We start from the raw sequence: 20,780 nt of genomic DNA, 5'->3' as shown, positions 1-20,780 counted from the left end.
TCCTCCATGAACATGTCCACTCCCCATTTAAAGCCTCCCAAGTTGGCAGCCATCACCACATCCTGGGGCAGGGAGTTCCACAATTTAACTATGCGTTGTGTGAAGAAATACTTCCTTTTAACCATTTTGAATCACTCACCCTCCAGCTTCAGCAGATGACCCCACATTCTAGCATTATGAGAGAGGGAGAAAAGCTTAGTATTATGAGAGAGGGAGGGAGAAGGGCCGCAGCTTAGTATTACAGCATGAGGTTTGCATGTTAAAGGTCCCACGTTCAACCCTTAGGATCCTCAGACAAAGGATTCCATGTAACGGCTATTGGGAAAGGCCTTTCTATGCCTGAGTCCTTGGAGAGTCACTGCTCATCAGAGTAGACAACACTGAGCTTGGGAGCCCATAAGAACATAAGAAGAGCCCTGCTGGATCAGACCAGAGGTCCATCTAGTCCAGCATCCTGTCTCACACAGTGGCCGATCAGTTCCTTTGGAGGGCCAACAACGTAAGGACATAAAAAGAGCTCTGCTGGATCAGACCAGTGGTCCATCTAGTCCAGCCTCCTGTCTCCCACAACGGCCAACCAGTTCGGCATTCATGGAAAGCTTCCTGAGATCCTTCAAACCTCTTGCACTTCCCAGCTTGACTGCCTGCCCTGTATTCTCTCTGTCTGCCTCTCTTCTCGGCCTTGCCTAGGCCTTCTAATAGACCTGAGACAGGCGAGCTTTTCACCCATGTAAAGGTAAAGGTAGTCCCCTGTGCAAGCACTGGGCCATTACGGACCCATGGGGTGATGGTCACATCACAACGTTTACAAGGCAGACTTTGTTTATGGGGTGGTTTGCCATTGCCTTCCCCAGTCGTCTACACTTTACCCCCAGCAAGCTGGGTCCTCGTTTTACCGACCTCGGAAGGACAGAAGGCTGAGTCAACCTTGAGCCGGCTACCTGAAACCGACTTCCGTAGGGATCGAACTCAGGTCGTGAGCAGAGCTTGGACCGCAGTACTGCAGCTTACCACTCTGCACCACGGGGCTCCTTTCACCTACATATTCCCGCCGAAAAATAAAAAATGAATGTGGGCTGATGGCTACCTGTCTGGGTCAAAAGAGGTTAGAGCAAATCTCACCTCCTCTAAGATTATACATAATTGGGTCTTGCCCAGCCTAACAATCAAAGGCTCAAATGTCTTCAAGTCAGGAGAAAGACACAGCAAACGTCAAACGTGCAGTAAGGGCAGTTATAATGGCCATGGCGTAATCTGTTGAGCAAACCACACGGTAATCCATCCCTGTCTCTGATCGGCATTGTCACTGCGGAATCAAGTGGTAGAATTCATAAAGCAAAGCAGTCAGGCGCAACGCCTTGTGTACTTTACGAGACTGCAAAGAGCTTTAAGGAAGCATCGAAGCCTCTGTATAAATAATCGTTAACCAACTTCAGTGAAATTTGCACACCTAATTTCTGATAACTGATGATGCAACTGGTGGTGGAAAGGGGCAATCAAGTTGCAGCTGACTTATGATGCCCCCTGAGGGTTTTCAGCCCTGACCTGGATGGCCCAGGCTAGCCTGATCTCGTCAGATCTCAAAAGCTAATCAGGGTCAGCCCTGGTTAGTATTTGGATGGGAGACCACCAAGGAATACCAGGGTTGCTGTGCAGAGGAAGGCACTGGCAAAACCACCTCTGTCACTCTCTTGCCATGAAAACCCCAGAAAGGGGTCGCCATGAGTCGGCTGCGACTTGAAGGCACTTTACACACACACACACAAGGTTTTCAAGGCGAGAGAGGTTTAGAAGTGGGTCACCATTGCCTGCCTCTACCTAGCAATCCTGGACTTCCTTAGTGGTCTCCCATCCAAATACTAACCGGGGCCGACCCTGCTTAGCTTCTGAAATCTGATGAAATTGGGCTAGTCAGCAATCATTAATCTTTAATAGCTGAATTTAGAAGCTTGAGAAGATGCAAAAAAGAGCTACCGAAATGATCAGCGGACAAGAGCAACTGCCCTATGAGGAGTGGTTACAATTCTTATGGTTGTTTAGCTTGGATAGAAGGCAGTTCAGGGGAGACACAATAGAGGTCTATAAAATTATGCATGGTATGGAGAGAGTGGACAGGGAGCTTTTCTCCCTCTCTCATAATACTTGAATGTGGGGTCATCTGCTGAAGCTGGAGGGTGAGAGATTCAAAACAGATAAAAGGAAGTATTTCTTCACACAACGCATAGTTAAATTGTGGAACTCCCTGCTCCAGGATGTGGTGATGGCTGCCAACTTGGAAGGCTTGATGAGGGGAGTGGACATGTTCATGGAGGAGAGGGCTGTTCATGGCTACTAGTAAAAATGGATACTAGTCACGATGCATATCCATTGCTACTATCCATGGCTACTAGTTAAAACAGATACTGTTCATGATGCATACCTATTCGCTCCAGGATCAGAGGAACATGCCTATTATATTAGGTGCTGTGGAACACAAGCACGATAATGCTGCTGCAGTCATCTTGTTTGTAGGCTTCCTAGAGGCACCTGGTTGGCCACTGTGTGAACAGACTGCTGGACTTGATGGACCTTGGTCTGATCCAGCATGGCCTTCCTTATGTTCTTATGTTCTTAACAGAGCACCCAACATTCAGTATCTTTTGAAAACGAATGGAGGAAAACCAATTAAAGCTATTTAGCAGAATGGAAGACATGCTGAATTTGTTTTTGCAAGTTAGATTTCTGCAAGATGGTTCTTCGAATTCCCTTTCTTCTTTGGGAGCAACTTATGTCTCAAGGAAACCTCCAATTGTCGGCCAACACGGCTTATTTCACAGGATTTATTGATGTTGGGCTGTACGTGATGTACCCATGTGCAAAATGATGAGCATTTCGGCCTGTCACCTCAGCTGCTGTTTTGGTGGAGTTATGAGAAGCATGCATGCTTGTTTTTCTTTTTCTTTTTTTAAATCCCCTTTTGAACATATAGAACCCCCCTCACACAGATCGCCAAGTGCAATTTGCAACAGGCCTTTTGCATTAATCTAGAAACAGTTGTCGTGGGAAATACTCTGCCAAAGGAAACTCTAAGAACCACGTAATACAATCAAAGGAAACAGAAAAAGATGGATTCTACGCTACTGCTTGAGTCCATGTGGACGTGCAGGCCTACTCAAATCAGACCACCACTGCCGGTAGCCTTTGTTGTAGAGCTGTTAGCCTTCTTAACGGCCTGGGCTTCAGCGGCAACCTGACAAGGACGAACCTAAGTGATGGGACAAAAGAGCACAAGAGCAACTGTGTTGGACGAGACCAATGATTCATGCAGTCCAGTATCCTGTTTCACACAATTGCCAGCCAGAGGCTGCACAGTTTTTAATGGCCTGGAGTGTAGCAGTAGAAAAATCGTCACCTGCTACAGTTTGTGTGAGTCAGGCTGCTGTTAAGGCTGAGGAACTGGGGCCAATAGAACATAACATAAGAAAGGCCATGCTGGATCAGACCAAGGTCCATCAAGTCCAGCAGTCTGTTTCCACAGTGGCCAACCAGGTGCCTCTAGGAAGCCCACAAACAAGACGACTGCAGCAGCACCATCCTGCCTGTGTTCCACAGCACCTAATATAATAGGCATGCTCCTCTGATCCTAGAAAAATATACATGCATCATGACTGTTATCCAGATAGATGACTGGTATCCAGATAGCTCTCTCCTCCATGAACATGCCACTCATAAGAACATAAGCAAAATCATGCTATATCAGACCAAGGCCCATCAAGTCCAGCAGTCTGTTCACACAGTGGCCAACCAGGGGCCTCCAGGAAGCCCACAAAGGAAGAGGACTGCAGCAGCATTGTCCTGCCTGTGTTCTACAGCACTTAATATAATAGGCATGCTCCTCTGATCCTGGAGAGAATAGGTATGTGTCATGACTAGGTTGGTAATCCTACTTGGTAACCTTGTTAAAGCTTGTTATGAAAAAAGGGCACAGACAGAGGTTGGCAGTCCCAGGGAGGCAGCTAAACCAGTAGGGTTGCTAGCCTCCAGCTGGTGGCAGGGGATCTCCCGCTATTACAACTGATCTCCAGGTGACAGAAGATGGCTGCTTTGGAAGGTGGACTCTATGGCTTTACGCCCCATTGAAGTCCCTCCCCTCCCTAATCCACACCCTCCTTAGGCTCCACCCCCAAATCTCCAGGTATTTCCCAACCTGGAGCTGGCAACCCTACTAACCAGGGTGGTTTGTTTTTTTTTGAGACTCTTGTCTGGTTTGGAAGGTCACGTTGTGTAGGTCAGATATGCAGCACCGGCCGCAGAGTGTGGAAACCCTGATTCACATCTCTGTTTGGAGTCGAAGTTCTTTGAGTCATTTGGGGCCAGAGTTGCTGTGGTTATAACACTGTTTCTCTGGCCTAAGGAGCTTTCCTCTGACGCAAACCTCTTTCAGAGGGTTGCCAACTTCCAGGTACACATGAACATATTAAGCTGCCTTATACTGAATCAGACCCTTGGTCAGTATTATCTACTCAGACCGGCAGCGGCTCTCCAGGGTCTCAGGTAGGGGTCTTTCACATCACCTACTTGCCTAGTCCCTTTAACTGGAGATGCCAGGGATTGAACCTGGGACCTTCTGCATGCCAAGCAGATGCTCTACCACTGAGCCACAGCCCCGCACCTACAGTACTAGCTGGAGATCTCCTGCTATTACAACAGATCTCCAGCCAATAGTGTCAGGCCTTGGCTGCTAGCTGGAGTAAGGCTCTTGACATGAGTAGGCCTAGTCCTGGCTACATGACAAGGTTTTGGGTTCCCATGCCTGCAATCCCTGGTACAGTCCCGCTTATCCTGTTTACCACAGATGTGCCAATGTTATGACTTCCCTTCCTGGGAAGCACTTATCTCGGAATGGTTTCACTTTGTTTTACTTTCTCAGCCTAGAATGCTTTTAAACTGTAACCCACATGCATAGAGTCATTAGCAGCCTTACCTGCGTGTAAGGCAGTCAACTTCTTCTATCTGTCTTTTTGCTCCTAATAAAGTAGCATTGCTTAGGATCACCTGCCTGAGCCTGTATGCTTATGGGATGCTAGGGATGGACGCCTGAGTCTGACAGATAGCGATCAGTTCCCCAGGAGAAAATGGCTGCTTTGGCTATTGGACTCTATGGCATCAAAGTCTCTCCCCTCCCCAAAACCCGCCCTCCGCAGGCTCCACCCCAGAAACCTCCCACCGGTGGTGAAGAGGGACATGGCAACCCGACTCTTTCACAGAAAGAAGGCTCTTAGTGTGCCGTCGAATTGTGACTGACTCACGGCGACCCCGTAAAGTTCTTCCTCGTGGGGTTTTTCGAGGCAAAAGATGAGCAGAGCTGGTTTGCCGCTGCATTCCTCTGTACGCCAGGCCCTGCCTTCCTTGGTGGTCTCCCATCCAAGTACTGACCCGGCTTAGTTTTTGAGCTCTGACAAGATCGAGCTAGCCTGGACTATTAGAGTTGTTACCTTAGGCCGTTGGAAGGCTGAAGGGAATGGCAGGATACCAGCCAATTCTTCGGGCCTCTCCCCAAATCATCCTATACGGTGTTAGTTGTCAGTGGAATATAGGGCATAAGCTGTCAGCAAACCAGGCGGAGTTCATAGAATCATAGAGTTGGAAAGTGCCATATAGGCCATCTAGTCCAACCCCCTGCTTAATGCAGGATCAGCCTAGAGCATCCCTGACAACTGTTTCTCCAGCCGCTGCTTAAAGACTGCCAGTGAGGAGGAGCTCACCACCTCCCTAGGTAGCTGATTCCACTGTCGAACAACTCTTATTGTAAAAAATGTTCCCCTAATATCCAGCCGTTACCTTTCCGCCCACAATTTAAACCCTTAATTGAGAGTCCTATCCTCTGCTGCCAACAGGAACAGCTCCCTGCCCTCCTCTAAGTGACAGCCCTTCAAATACTTCAAGAGAGCAATCGTGTCCCCCCCCCCCAAAAAAAACCCCTCCTCTTCTCCAGACTAAACATTCCCAACTTCCTTAGCCTTTCCTCGTAGGGCTGGGTCTCCAGGTTCAGGTTGGAAATGTCCTGGCAGGCAGCTTACTGCACAGGCGTTTACCAGAAGATTGAGTATTGCTTCCTCTGGCCGCGGAACCGATATTACACCGCAACTATTCACAGGGCCACCAGCCTTTTACTGCTAGAACATAATAGCTTGCTTCATTTGGAGGGTAAAAAGACACACACACACACACAAAAAAAAGCAAAGGAAAAGGATTACCTGGACGGAACTGCTTCACCACAACAAAGCACTGCCGAGAAGTGTTAAAGATCAGAATGGACACACTGAGAAGAGAAAGAAAAGTAAAAAAACAACAGATCAATGCACTGGGGAGGGGGGGGGGGAGGAAGCAACATGCCATGCTGCCGAGTCATCATTTTACTGGGTTTAGCCCCAGCCTTAGAAGAAAGGATGAGTCAGCCACACGAGCGAAGGATGCAGTTATCAAATTATAGTTCTACGAGTGAGCAAGTTAATTCCGAGAGGCTAGAGCTTTCTGATCTTGGGGGGAGAGATTTTCAAAGGCGTGCTCGGGTACATATAAAGGGTGTCTCTTCCAACGGAAACAACGTACACTTGCAAAGCCAGTGTTGGAGCTGGGGTGTGTGTGTCTTCAACCAGGCACTGCAAATACCTGTGCTAGAATCATCCACTCACACCACACGGAACGGTATGTCTCAGCTGTATTAGTGCATTTAGCTCTGGTGATTTTGCTACCTGCCGTACTTTCGGGGTCCAGGATATTGCATGCGTATTTAAAGCTCACTTTCCGAAAACCTCACCTCAAGGCTTAGTTTCTCTCTGAAGTCTCAGCCTTACAGCCCATTCCTGAGCTTTTGGCGTGTGGGGATTTGCTACCTGCCATGGCACCTCCTAAAAAGTTCCCCGCACGCTGAAAGCACGAAAAAAGCCTTAAACCGGCTTTTTTCGTGTAAAATGGGACAAAAAGCCCCATAGAGAATAGCGAGGTTGCTATTCTCTGCTATTCTCTATGGGGCTTTTTGCCCCATTTTTAGACGGCACCTAAGCACTTTCACCCTTGAAGGTCAGGAATGCGCTGTTGGTCTCCCCCCCTCCCCGATAAACAATATTTCTTCATTTGGCTCCTGTGTCCAATGAGACACATGCATGTGTATGAGTGAACAAAAGAAGAACTGATATTTTATATATCAATCATATTTAGAAGAAGAGTTGGTTTTTATATGTTGACTTTCTCTGCCACTTCAGGAAGAATCAAACCAGCTTACAATCACCTTCTCTTCCCCTCCCCACAACAGACACCCTGTGAGGTAGGTGGGGCTGAGAGAGTTTGGAGACAACTGTGACTAGCCCAAGCTCACCCAGCTGGCTTCATGTGGAGGAGTGGGGAAACCAACCCGGTTCACCAGATTAGCCTCCACTGCTCATGTAGAGGAGTGGGGAATCAAACCCGGTTCTCCAGATTAGAGTCCGCCGCTCATGTAGAGGAGTGGGGAATCAAACCCGGTTCTCCAGATTAGGGTCCGCCTCTCATGCAGAGGAGTGGGGAATCAAACCCGGTTCTCCAGATTAGAGTCCGCCCCTCATGCGTAGGAGTGGGGAATCAAACCCAGTTCTCCAGATTAGAGTCTGCCCCTCATGTGGAGGAGTGGGGAATCAAACCCGGTTCTCCAGATCGGAGTCCACCGTTCCAAACCACCACTCTTAACCACTACACCTTGCTGGCTTAGCCATTTTTCTTCCTTACACAGCTCAAGGTGGATTACAATATTAGGAAAATACATAAAATAGGTTACGTTAAAAACAACAACATAAAACCAAGATTTAAGAATCACAATTTAGGTCTACTTTAATGAAAGACAGTCCTAAATAAAGCCATCTTCGGCTGCCTCCTCAAGACTGAAAGGGAGGGCCCCAGGCGCACTTCCCTGGAGAGGTGGTTCCACAATCGTGGGGCTGCCATGATGAAAGGCCTCATTTGGATGACTTGAAAGCAGAATGCCAAAGACATTTAAATTAGCTCTGTCCCCCCTAACCTCCCCCAGCTCATTAAACATTTCCAGTAACTCTCAGGACGCTGAACATGCTGTCTCAAGAAACGTTAAATGGCCTACATACAGCCATGGTTTCCTTACCATGAGGTTACACTGATGTTGGCCGCAATGTGTGAGCAAGTCCTAAATAGTTCCAGGATCAGGGCCAAAGCCAGCGGTCAAAGTCCGTCCACCTGCACAGCATAATGCATTCATCGCCATGCCATCGTTTCTTCGGAACCTATGGCTGCCCGGATCATTTATCATCTGATCATTCATAAGGTTCCTTTGTATGACTGGACATGGCCAGACTGTGTGCAATGTGGTGGCAGAGAAACCACATGCGTGCTAACAGAAGTTAGAGGGGGTGACGCATGCACATTAAGACCAATCGGCTGGAATAAGAGGAGCTGTTTGCACGAGTCATATAATCTGCTGACATCCCGACACCTAATTAGATTATCAACTGAAACTTAAATACCTTGGCAAAAATAACAGATCATTTATAGCATCCTATAAGCAAAGTTTTGAAGTTCTGTTCAGGGTCATTATGTGAAGAGAAGGACAGGCAGTGAGTTCATTGAGGAAGCCTCTCAGCTCCTGAAGAGACCACTGGAAATTCAGGTGTTTTTGGCAGCCAGATTTTCTCCCCAAATTTTCTCCCCAAATTTTCTTCTTCTCCCACCCAACCTCCCAACCCTGGACAAAAAAATATCAAAAAGAAGAAGAGGAGGAGGAGTTGTTGTTTTTTTATCTGACGATGTTCTCTACCACTTAAAGGAAGAATCAAACTGGCTTACAATCACCTTCCCTTCCCCTCCCCAGAACAGACACCCTGTGAGGTATGTGGGGCTGAGAGAGCTGTGACTAGCCCAAGGTCACTCAGCTGGCTTCATGTGTATGAGTGGGGAAACAAATTCAGTTTACCAGATTAGAGTCTGCCACTCATGTGGAGGAGTGGGGAATCAAACCTGGTTCCCCAGATGAGAGTCCACCGCTTCAAACCACTTCTCTTAACCACTACACCATGCCGGCTCACAAGCAATCCCCAATGGTTTCCACCAAGAGGGTGTGTGGTTTCTGGGGGTTCTTCTAAACTATATCTGACACAACCACCATTACATGGCCAGTAATAAATAATCAGCGCGTGAAATCAAACATTTATATTGAGGGAGAAAGAAATAATAAGGATAAAGTAGAAAAAACTGGGTTAACATGCATCAAGTAACGGAAGAATGGGTTATTATTTTTCCTAAGATTCAGCCACTTCAAGACGTGTTCAGAACAGATGGAACAATCAGAGAACCAATCTGTCAAAGTTAAGGAACAAGATCAATTTAAACTTGAATGAAACAGTGTTGTCATTACAACTGTCTCCTTTCTGTGCCATCTTGAGACAACAGGGAACACTGGAACACCAAAGAGTTGCGAAGCTTACCAAATTATCTGCACAAAAACAAAATTAGTCAGCGATTTGAGCAATGATCTAATTTTCTCAAAAGCTGACAAAAGGGACTGAAATGGATTTTGTTTACCCTCCGGTACTGAAAATGGATTCAGATAGCTGGGGTTCAGATAATTTTTTGAAGAGCCAGTGTGGTCAGTGGTGGACCTACATTTTTGGGACCCTGAATCTTGAACTGTTATGCATCTGCTTGGTGTGCAGAAGGTCCCAGGTTCAAAACCCCTTCGCAATCAGCAACGAGGTCTGGGTACCCACTGTTATCTTCTTCAATGGGGTTGTTCTATGGCAGATGTATTGGTTTGTTCTCTAACAGAGAGGCAGAAGGTTATCAGAGGGGGCTCGTTAGGATAAAGAGGTGAAAATCTGGTTTTTGGTGTTAAAATGCACAAGCGAGACGAGTGCAGCCTGAATTGAGAATTCAGATGTCTTTTTATGGTTCCGACTGGCTCCAGCCTAAGGGCTGAGCTATAGAACTATTAAGCCGTGCACCAACAAAGGATTCGAGGATCCAGCTGCCAAAATGTAGGCTATGAATAGATTCTGGTGAGCTCAGTGAGCCCATACAGCTGGGGGTTTGGGCGCTGCAAGCCCCCCGAGAAAATTTTGAAATTTGACCAATTGCAGGGACATTTTAAGGCCATATGAAATGGGAATTAGAGCATATTCTAAGGTCAATATTAAGTACTTCAACCCATTGGTTTATGATTCTATCACCAAAGCAGCCTTATTTTAATAACAAGCACTTAAAAAAAACTCCATCAGTTTTGTTGAAAAATTCACTCATTAGAAAAAAAAACGTTGCTTCAGGGCTCCTCTGGGATTTGGCGACCTGAAGCTTAAGCTTCATTAGATTTATAGTAGATCCACCACTGGTGGTGGTTAAGAGTGGTGGATTCTAATCTGAAGAACCAGTTTTGATTCTCACTCCTCCGCAAGAAGCCTGCTGGGTGACCTTGGGCAAGTCACAGTTCTCTCAGAACTCTCTCAGCCTCACCTACCTCACAAGGTACCTGTTGTGGAGGAGGGGGAAGGGAAAGTGATCGTAAGCCGCTTTGAGGCTCCTTTCGGTAGAGAAAAGCAGGGTATAAAAACCAATTCTTCTTCTTCTAATGTGGTTTCCATTAAATACAACGAAGCCTTGGTTGGGTGGCTGAGGCTCAGTGGTGGAGCCTGTGCTTGGCATGCAGAAGGTCCCAGGTTCAATCCCCGGCATCTCAAGTTAAAGGGACCAGGCAAGCAGGTGATGTGAAAGACCCCTGCCTGAGACCCTGGAGAGCCGCTGCCGGTCTGAGCAGACAATACTGACTTTGATGGACCAAGGGTCTGATTCAATATAAGGCAGCTTCATGCGTTCACCATCCAGAAATGTTAGGCAAATGAAGAGTTCAGAAAAACTGAAGGCGATGTGAAAAACAATTAGATTTGATGCTGCGTGAATTCCAGTTAACTAGGATTTGGTCAATAACAAGCGGTGGGGTGGATTTCACCATCGCAACGAGAACACAAGCAGGTTAAAAGCTTATTAAAAACAGAGAACCCAATGACAGCTTCCCTATATTGTAGTGGCAACATATTCGGCAACATAATGTGCAAAAGATTAGGCCTGACCAATGCATTATGTTATCAGAATGCCAAAACAGAACACAAGAGCAGGAAAAGAGTAGACTTTCCTTGGAATGCACAAGGCCCAGGCAAGAATTTAATCTGAAATCGACATCAAACGGCCCCGAACAATAGGTCTCATGTGCAAACATGCCAAAAATGCATACAATTTGTTTTTGTTCTTGCTCCCCTCCCAGGAGAATTTAAACAGTCAACAAAACCATGTTTCAGGTACAATGGGATGCTGATAGCCTTATGAATAATGACACAGCCTGGAGAAACCGTCTAAAGGGGGTGGAGAAGAAGAAAAAGAAGAGGAGGAAGAAGAGGAGGAGGAGGAGGAGTTGTTTTTTATAAACCGACTTTCTCTACCACTTAAGGAAGAATCACACCAGCTTACAATCATCTTCCCTTCCCCTCCCCACAACAGACACCCTGTGAGGTAGTGAACACATGAACACATGAAGCTGCCTTATACTGAATCAGACCCTTGGTCCTTCAAAGTCAGTATTGTCTACTCAGATTGGCAGCGGCTCTCTAGGGTCGCAGGCAGAGGTCTTTCATATCACCTACTTGCCTTTAACTGGAGATGGTGGGATTGAACCTGGGACCTTCTGCATGCCAAGCAGAGGCTCTACCACTGAGCCACGGCCCCTCCCCACAGGTGGGGCTGAAAGAGTGTGACTAGCCCAAGGTCACCCAGCTGGCTTCATGTGTACGAGTGGTGGTGGGGGGGGGAGAGAGAGAGAGAGAGAGAGAGAGAGAGAGAGAGAATCACTCTTCTGCTGATGTGGGTACCACAATTTGCATGCAGGGCTCCCCCACTTGCAAAGCCTTGCTCATTTGTTCTCTGAAGGGAGTAATGCTGTATGGGTATTACTTCGGCATGGGGAATTATTCCACCCAGACCAAACCTTAAGATCTTTGTGGGCACTGGATTGCTCCTGAATTTGTTGTTGAGGAACGAGAGCCTAGTTTTTGGCAGTTTGCTACCTGTTCCAATCCTCTGGTTTACCTGACCGGAACCCAGGTCCAATACGACTCTTGCTCCATTTTGCATGGCTCCTCTGCTAAAGCAGACCACATTTTGAAAGGAATGCTTCTGGAGTGGCCTGGTGTCCTTTGTTGAAGCAACAATTCCCTCGGCTTGAGCACAGCGGCCTGCTTTTCATCCTTGTCATTCCACTCTGGTTCTTTTTCCTGCATCTGCATTGAGTGAGTGGGGTAAAAATGCTTTGCATGCAGAAGGTCCCAGGTTCAATCCCTGGCATCTGTGGCTTCGATGATCTCAGGTAGCAGCTGCGTGGAAAGTCCTTTCTCTGCCTGAGAATCTGGAGAGCTACTGCTGAACAGAGTAGACAATACTGAACTAGCTGGCTAATGGAGTGACTTGATATAAGCAGGCATCAAATGTTTATATGCACCCCCTTCTTCTTACTCTTGGCCAGTCCCACCACTGGACAGGTTTCTGGACTAATGCATTTCAGCTACATTTGATATAAATTGTTGCCTACTCCAGATGGGACCTTGTGATTAACCTGGGCATACGCCAGGTTGTTAGAATACTTGTTTGAGGGATTCCTGGAAGACGAAGACAAAGAAGAAGAAGGAGGAGGAGGAGGAGGAGTAGTTGGGTTTTATATGCCGATTTTCTCTACCTTTTAAGGAGAATCAAACCGGCTTACAATCTCCTTCCCTTCCTCAACCCCACAACAAACATCTTGTGAGGTAGTTGGGGCTGAGAGTTTGGAGAGAGCTGTGACTGGCCCAAGGTCACCCAGCTGGCTTCATGTGGAGAAGTGAGGAAACCAACCTGATTCACCAGACTAGAGTCCACTGCTCTTAACCACTACACCACACAAGGCCTACCTAGCTTGCCCAGTTATATCCTGCAAACTGCTCTTGGCTCAAACTGTGGGAAGGAGATGCCTTTGATCTGGTGTGTAAAAGGTTCATTTGGGAGACAGCAATCCCTTCTCCTCAGCATGACAACCTTTCAATGAACTGCCTCAGAATCTCATTAACAGATGTTACTTTCAGAAAAATAGGAAGAACTCCATTCTGCCTTCATGAGCTACTAAAATGGAGCACGCTGGATTACGAAGGAAGAAATCATTTAGCCTAACTTTAGACTGTTTCACTTTTGCTGATTTATTTGCTGATTTATTTACATTTTCTAGAACATAAGAACATAAGAAAGGCCCTGCTGGATCAGACCAAGGCCCATCAAGTCCAGCAGTCTGTTCACACAGCGGCCAACCAGGTGCCTCTAGGAAGCCCACAAGGAAGACGACAGCAGCAGCATTATCCTGCCTGTGTTCCACAACACCTAATATAATAGGCATGCTCCTCTGATCCTGGAGAGAATGAATCGGTTGTGACTTGATGGCACACTTTGGCTTTAGGTTCCTCAGCTCCTTCTCTCCTCATTTCCTGGAAACCTGGGAGGATATAAACTGTGGAACTCCCTACCCCAGGATAGTTAAATTGTGGAACTCCCTGCCCCAGGATGTGGTAATGGCTGCCAACTTAGAAGGCTTGAAGAGGGGAGTGGACATGTTCATGGAGGAGAGGGCTACTCATGGCTACTAGTAAAAATGGATACTAGTCATGAGGCATACCTATTCTCTCCAGGATCAGAGGAGCATGCCTATTATATTGGGTGCTGTGGAACACAGGCAGGATAATGCTGCTGCAGTTGTCTTGCTTGTGGGCTTTGTGGAGGCACCTGATTGGCCACTGTGTGAACAGACTGCTGGACTGGATGGGCCTTGGTCTGATCCAGCATGGCCTTTCTTATGTTCTTATGATATTCCCAGCATCCCTGGCAATCCGCTCAGCCTGTACATGTCTTTTTTGGCTGGTTTATCTGCTGGTCAAATGACTGTAAATAAATATACTAAGCTAAGCCTGGTGAAGCAGATGAATCATCGGCCCATGTCTCCTTGTGATACATCTCCAACTGCAAGTAGGTATGTGGCCAGTGCTCTGCTGTATGGCAGGAGTCACCTCCGTGGGTACTGCCTCCCCCACAGTCATCTCATGTTGTTCCCTGGCCCTAGGGAAGATGTGGGTGTGTGGAGGGGGGAGGCTGGAACCCCCAAAAGGGGTTCTTACAGACCTCCTCCAGACGGCTAGTTAAATTGTGGAACTCCCTGCCCCAGGATGTGGCGATGGCTGCTAACTTGGAAGGCTTTAAGAGGGGAGTGGACATGTTCACGGAGGAGAGGGGTATCCATGGCTGCTAGTAAAAATGGATACTAGTCATGATGCCTACCTATTCTCTCCAGGATCAGAGGAGCATGCCTATTATCTTAGGTGCTGTGGAACGCAGGCAGGATAATGCTGCTGCGGTCGTATTGTTTGTGGGCTTCCTTGAGGCCCCTGGTTGGCCACTGTGTGAACAGACTGCTGGACTCGATGGGCCTGTGTCTGATCCAGCATGGCCTTTCTTTCGTTCTTATCACTATGTCATAACGTTAGTGCCATTATGAAGAAACCACATGGCGTAACTATGGGGGACCTGCCTGCTTAAATGCAGGCGCCAAAATAAGTGACTGCTCCCAGAGACTAAAATTGCTTCAGGTTGTTTGTCTTTAAAAAATCTCAAGTCTTGCAAGCAATTTCTTAACCGCTGAAACTATAGACACAACAGTACCTTCCCGACGACTGTTCTCACGGAGTTGTTTTCCTAGAGGCTGGTCCACATGGTACATACACTCCTAATGACGGAACGCAGATAATCAGGCCTGCCGCTGCTTCTATTACCCTCTAAAACAGTGGTTCCCAACCTTTTTTTGACCAGGGACCACTAGGACCTTTTTGTTCAGTGCAGGGACCCCAAGGTTCAAAATAAAAATTCTGAGAATTTGAAAATAAACTTTAATCATAACTGTTAGTTAAACATTAAGCTTAGAATAATATTTGAATATATATATTTATAATAGAGAACTTTTAATTGAAAATATTAATTTATTATGGGTTTATAACTTTGTTTCGCGGACCTTAATTTAGTTCTCGTGGACCCCTGGGGGTCCACGGACCCCTGGTTGGGAACCAGTGCTCTAAAAGAAACCTGCTTTAGAAGGTAATCAACTGCAGAGCAGCTAGATTCAAGTCCAGTAGCACCTTAGAGACCAACAAGATTTTCGGGGTACGGACTTTCGAGAGCCAAAGGTCTCTTGATCAAACACAAAGGCGTTTTTTTTCTCCCGAAAGCTCACACTTTGAAAATATGGTCGGTCTCTGTGGTTCTACTGGACCCAAATCGAAAAGAAACCTAGTAGCCTTCCCAGTAAGCCACTGCATTCATCTGCAGCTGGGCAGCAAGCGTGGTGCAGTGGTTAAGAGCGGTGGTTTGGAGCGGTGGACTCTGATCTGGAGAACCGGGTTTGATTCCCCACTCCTCCACATGAGCGACGGGGGCTAATCTGGGGAACTGGATTGGTTTCCCCACTCCTACACATGAAGCCAGCTGGGTGACCTTGGGCTAGTCACAGCTCTCTTAGAGCTCTCTCAGACCCACCTACCTCACAGGGTATCTGTTGTGGGGAGGGGAAGGGACGGTAATTGTAAGCCGGTTTGATTCTTCCTTAAGTGGTAGAGAAAGTCGGAATATAAAAACCAACTCCTCCTCCTTTTCTCCTCCTCCTCCAAAACGCAGGCAATGATGGCCAAGCCCTCCCCCTGACGTCTGACCTCCAGCTAAGGTTCTATTTAGCGGGACAGGTGGCAAACGTCGGAAAACGGTCAGGGAAGAGAAAAGCCAAAGCCGACAGATTCACGAGCAGGTTCTCAACACAAATTAATGCTTAACTTTTGAAGACGACTACTTAGACCAACGCCTCGTAAATGTACCCTGTGATAAACGAAGTGCTGTTACCTCCTTTTATTAGGAAAGTATATCAAGGAGCTTAAACTGGAAATAAACAGCCGTCGGATTCCAGGATTCCAGATGCACCACAGCGACAAGCCTTTGGTTCTCATCTGGTACAGCTCCTCTACTTTTCCAGAGCTTTCAGTATAATGCAAGCAGGGCCAGGGATTAAATGTGTGCGCTCTTGCGCAGGCCTTACTGGCCTGTTCTGAGCTTTCTGACATAGCATACTGTGAATACCCTCCCTCCAAAGGCCAATCAATGGCAGTTCAAATGGCTAGTTAAAGATGCAGCCCTCTGCAAAGGCAAAGCCAGCCTCCAGGTGGGACCTGGGGATCCTCCGGAATTACAGACTGCAGAGGTCAGTTCCCATGGAGAAAATGGGGGCTTTGGAGGGTGGGAGCTATGGTATTGTGCCCCACTGAGGTTCCTGTCCTCCCCAGGCTCCATCCCCAAATAGCCAGGAATTTCCCAACCTGGATTTGGCAACCCTACCCCTCCATCCCCTGCCAGTAGCCAGCAGGGATCTGGCAACCCTACGAAGCCGTAAGTCCTCAATTTGTTCATACACACACACACATGCTGAAAAATTACAGAACAATCCCCTCTGTCATAGGAAAAACACATGGGCCATTTATGCTTGGTAATTAGCAGCGCGTTCCAGGCTGAAGTGCCCTGCATATTTTTTCGAGTTTTTCATGCTGAACCGTTATTCAGGAAGTGACTGCGAAGCCGGTACATACCTGCTTCGCATTTCTTAAGACCCCCTTTATCGTGGCCTTTTGTTTGCTCGGCCCCCGCTTCGAAGAATCCCCTCAAGGAAGCATGCAAAATCACAGCCTCGCGTTAGCCATGCAAAAGGCGATTGCTAATGACTATGCAAATGGAAGAACGAAGGAGCAGGCGAGGTGGGGTGGTGGTGGAATTTCTCCTGGATAGGCATTTTAAAGGTTGCATTTTTAAAAAGACCTTTGAGCGAGCATCAAAATTGACCCTGCATAAATGGCCATGGAGTATGAAGAGTGCACAGATTAAAAGGGAGGAAATTATATTTGTTAACACTTTGTGTGAGTGTGTGGGGGTGTAGATCAGTTATGAATACCCTCCCTCCAAATGCACAGAGCAGGGGACACCAACAGGTAACTCACTGGTTACCGCAAAGTAGCTCGCGAATCCTCCAGAACAGGAGTCCCCAACATAGTGCCCATGGGTAGCGTGGTGCCTGCCTACACCTTTCCTGGCGACCACCAAGGTTTTTTTAGAAAGTGGGTGCTAGGTCAGGCACTGCCCAGCAGAGCTTCCTATTGGCTACTGGAGAGTCAATCGGCTGGGCAGATCAAAATAATGTTGTTCCAGTGTCCTAAATAAATAAATAAATAAAACTGCCGCCACAGCGCTGGTTTTTTTCCCTCTCGCTCCTCTTTCCCGTGTCTTTTTTAAATTATCCCCCTTTCCCTTTCCCCCTGCACTTGGGCTTTCCCTCTGTGTGGGGCTCTGCCTTCCCGCAGCTGCCATTTTGCGGTTGCGCCCACCACCCTGTGCCAGGATTTCTTAAGGGCTTAAAAAGGTTGGAGACCCCTCCTTCAGAAGATCCAGGAAAAAGACCTTTAAAAGATCCGTTCTAGGTAGGGTTGCCTACCTCCAGGTCCTAGCTGGAGATCTCTTGCTATTACAACTGCTGTCCAGCCGATGGAGATCAGTTCACCTGGAGAAAATGGCCGCTTTGGCCATTGGACTCTATGGCATTGAAGTCCCCCCCCCCAAAAAAAAACCCTGCCCAAAAACCTCCCGCCGGTGGCGAAGAAGGACCTGGCAACCCTAATCCCAGCCTTTTATTTTTAAAAATACAAGCTTTTATTTCACAAGATTTTTCTCGGTGCTGTTTAGATGATAACTTCAATTCCGGAGCTCTTCCTGGTCCGTGTTCGGTTTCTTGGACAGAGCAACACTTGGTAATATGCCAGGGGAAGAGGGCGGGGAGTAGCTTGGGATATTTTTCATTACTTACAAAATTAGCGCTCGTTAAAGAAAACATTGGAGATCCCTGGCATAGAAGATCACCTGCAAATAGTTCCTTAGAAGAAATTATTGGAGCCTTGCAAGAACTTTCTTGCGATGCCGCAAGCAAAAATGCCCAGTCAAGAGAATGAGGAGTAGCTATAAATTTCTGGAAGTGTTAACAGTCCCATAAGCATCTATCTTTGAAACATAAACTCCAGCTACTTGTTACTGCCGCTTGAGCTGTGAGCAATATTTTATTTAATCAGCATATAAAAGGATGAGGTGCCGGGGAAAAGTTAAAATAAGCAGATACTCACAGGCAGTGGTTCACATGCAATAACAGATAAAGGATAGCGTGTAAAAACTCGATTGCAACAAAACATAAAGGGAAATGAAATATCGGGCCAACATTCTGTATACAATACACTGTACTTGCCAGGGCATTTTAAAATATAATATTTTCTCTCTGTCTCTGTGATACTCTGGCCCGCTTCCCAGGATCCGCTAGGCAATAAGACCTTGCAATAAAAAAAATATCTCAAGCTGAAAAAAAACCTTTAATACAACTTGAAACCTACCCTGTTTAGCTTCACCAAGCTCCCCGTGGGTGTTGTTTGCAACACATTTTGTAATAACCCTTCGTTATTTGCGAAAGTTGTTTTCTCTAAAAAGGCCTTAAGTGTTATTACCCTGAAAAAAATATCCAAAGCTGCAGCGGCACACAAAACAGTTTGTGCTGGTTCCGCAGCAGCGCCGAATCTGATCTCTCTTGCCTGCCGGGGTAACCTGACTGTCAAGCGTGTAGAAGCAGAAATTCTTTCAGAGTGATGGGCAGGTGAGACCTCCTAAATCCCATTTTAGCCATTCCCAGACTCGGCGCTGGCATACTCTAATGTGCCACGAGCAATTCAGTGAATCACGGAAGGCTCTCCTAAGCGCAAAATCCCCACCCACTAAGATGACTGCCCACCTCATTTCTACATAACCCACGGCTTCAGTCTTGGCTCGATCGCATCAGCTCTTAGTGTGGGACAGGAAATTTTCATCGGAGCGTAATGCAGAGGAGGTGCTAGAATTGCCTGCTGTCAGGGGAGGCTCTCTGATGCATCTCTGCATGAGTTATTGCTCTGGGATTATTTCTTACCAATCAAAATGCTAGCGCCGGCCAATGAGCTACGTAGAAACTCAGGGAATAAACCTACTGAGTATTCTAAAACTTTTTTTGGGGGGGGGGTATAAGAGTGACATTTGCTTCTAAAGTGTCACAAAGGGACGGAGTGATTTCCCCCTTGCTTCTGCAGCTGCTGATACAGAATAGCGACAATATCTTATGGCATATGCCAATCACAGCCTTTTGTGTGTTTTTTTTAAATAGGCAACAGAATACTGTTTTACAACAATCTGTGATCTCTGAAGTACCATCTTTATTTGTTTATAAGTCTCTAACCCCTATCTTTGCAGATGTATCCTTTACCCCTTAAAGCTCCTCAATGAAAGGGACTAGAGACTTTCTTTAAAAAAAAAATGAAAACTGGGAATTCAGAGCACTTGATACACCAATTGCTATAATAATATAACAATATTCAAGTACTGATTTACAAAAACAAAGAAACAAAACAAAACAAAAAAAACACGAGGAGGAAATAGGACCACAGGGGCAGAGGCTTTTTAGCAGGCGCAGCCTCGCTGTTTTTAATGGGGCTTTTGGCCCCGTTGAAAGCAAAAAAAAGCAGCGAAACGGCTTTTTTTTGTACCCGCGGTGTGCGTGAATCGGCTTAGGAAGAGGCGCCGCTGCGCCTCTTCCCTACCGACTCCAGATGCTGACTTTTCAGGAATGGGCTTTTACTGTGACTCTCACACATGAACACATGAAGCTGCCTTATACTGAATCAAACCCTGTAGGATGGGATTCCTTATCCCTGTATCATCCCAGATAAAGAGGTGTCAAGTCTACACTCGATTAACTTCAATTATAGCTATTGCGCAACCCATCCCTTCACGGCTTGTTCACAAAGCTTTTCCTTAATGCTTAGCCTGAAATGTTCTGTCTTCTTCTTAAGATCTCGCCTTGTACCGTTCTCAATAGCAAAGGGAGATAATTGATACCTGCCTCTGTTAAAGATCTCTTTACATGTTTATAAAAAAAAAGCACCCATCTTCAGTTAAGTCTTACCAGCCCAAGTATAAGCATGCCTTGCTCTTTTAACAGTTCTTCACCTGGGCTCCTTTGAAATCCCTTCCATTTGGAAAAGGTGGATATCATGTGGATAACCGGTGGATAACTTTAACTAACACATTTTATAGGCCCAACCTGTAGAACACCTGGACTGTCCAATCCTTTCCCATGATGGAAAGGCAGGTGCTTGCCATTCTCCCCCAGGCACCTCTCAGAAACTGTGACGTAAATAGTGTGCACACATGAAGGATTCATGTCATAAATTATGGGAGGTGCACCAAGCTTCCACCAAGCATTGGTATCTGTATGACTTGGGTCTAGGGTTCCCAGGGGCCCGCTAGTGGCGGGCAATTGCCCGCCGATTCCTGCCACTGCCTGCCGACACTCAGATGCTTGACGGGTGGAAGAAGGCTGGCAGAAAGAGGGTGAGTGATCCGCGTCCCCGAGCGATGATGTCACTTCTCACACGGTGCGGAAGCTCCAGCATTCGGGGGATACTCTATTACTCTTCCCAAAGCTCTATGGACACCATAGAGTTTTGGGGCAAGTGGTAGAGCATCTCCTCGGTGTGATGCCAACGCTTCTGCATCACACTGGAAGTGACATCATCGTATAGCCCCAAGAATCGCTG

At 46.9% G+C, this 20,780-nt stretch overlaps 1 protein-coding gene across 1 annotated transcript in view; it reads right to left on the bottom strand.

Moving 5' to 3' along the window:
- The window catches only part of NUDT14 (nudix hydrolase 14), a 75,363-nt gene that overhangs the window by 9,773 nt on the left and 44,810 nt on the right, over positions 1-20,780 (bottom strand). Inside the window, exon 3 of the mRNA XM_056851757.1 lies at positions 6,237-6,301. Coding sequence (XP_056707735.1) covers positions 6,237-6,301 — 65 coding nt within the window. The remainder of the gene's footprint in view (positions 1-6,236; positions 6,302-20,780) is intronic.

This window comes from Euleptes europaea, chromosome 6 (genome assembly GCF_029931775.1).
Source record: "Euleptes europaea isolate rEulEur1 chromosome 6, rEulEur1.hap1, whole genome shotgun sequence".
In the NCBI taxonomy this organism is placed as follows: domain Eukaryota; kingdom Metazoa; phylum Chordata; class Lepidosauria; order Squamata; family Sphaerodactylidae; genus Euleptes; species Euleptes europaea.
The sequence above is the reverse complement of the archived record's forward strand: the minus strand, read 5'-3'. Positions and strand labels throughout refer to the sequence as shown.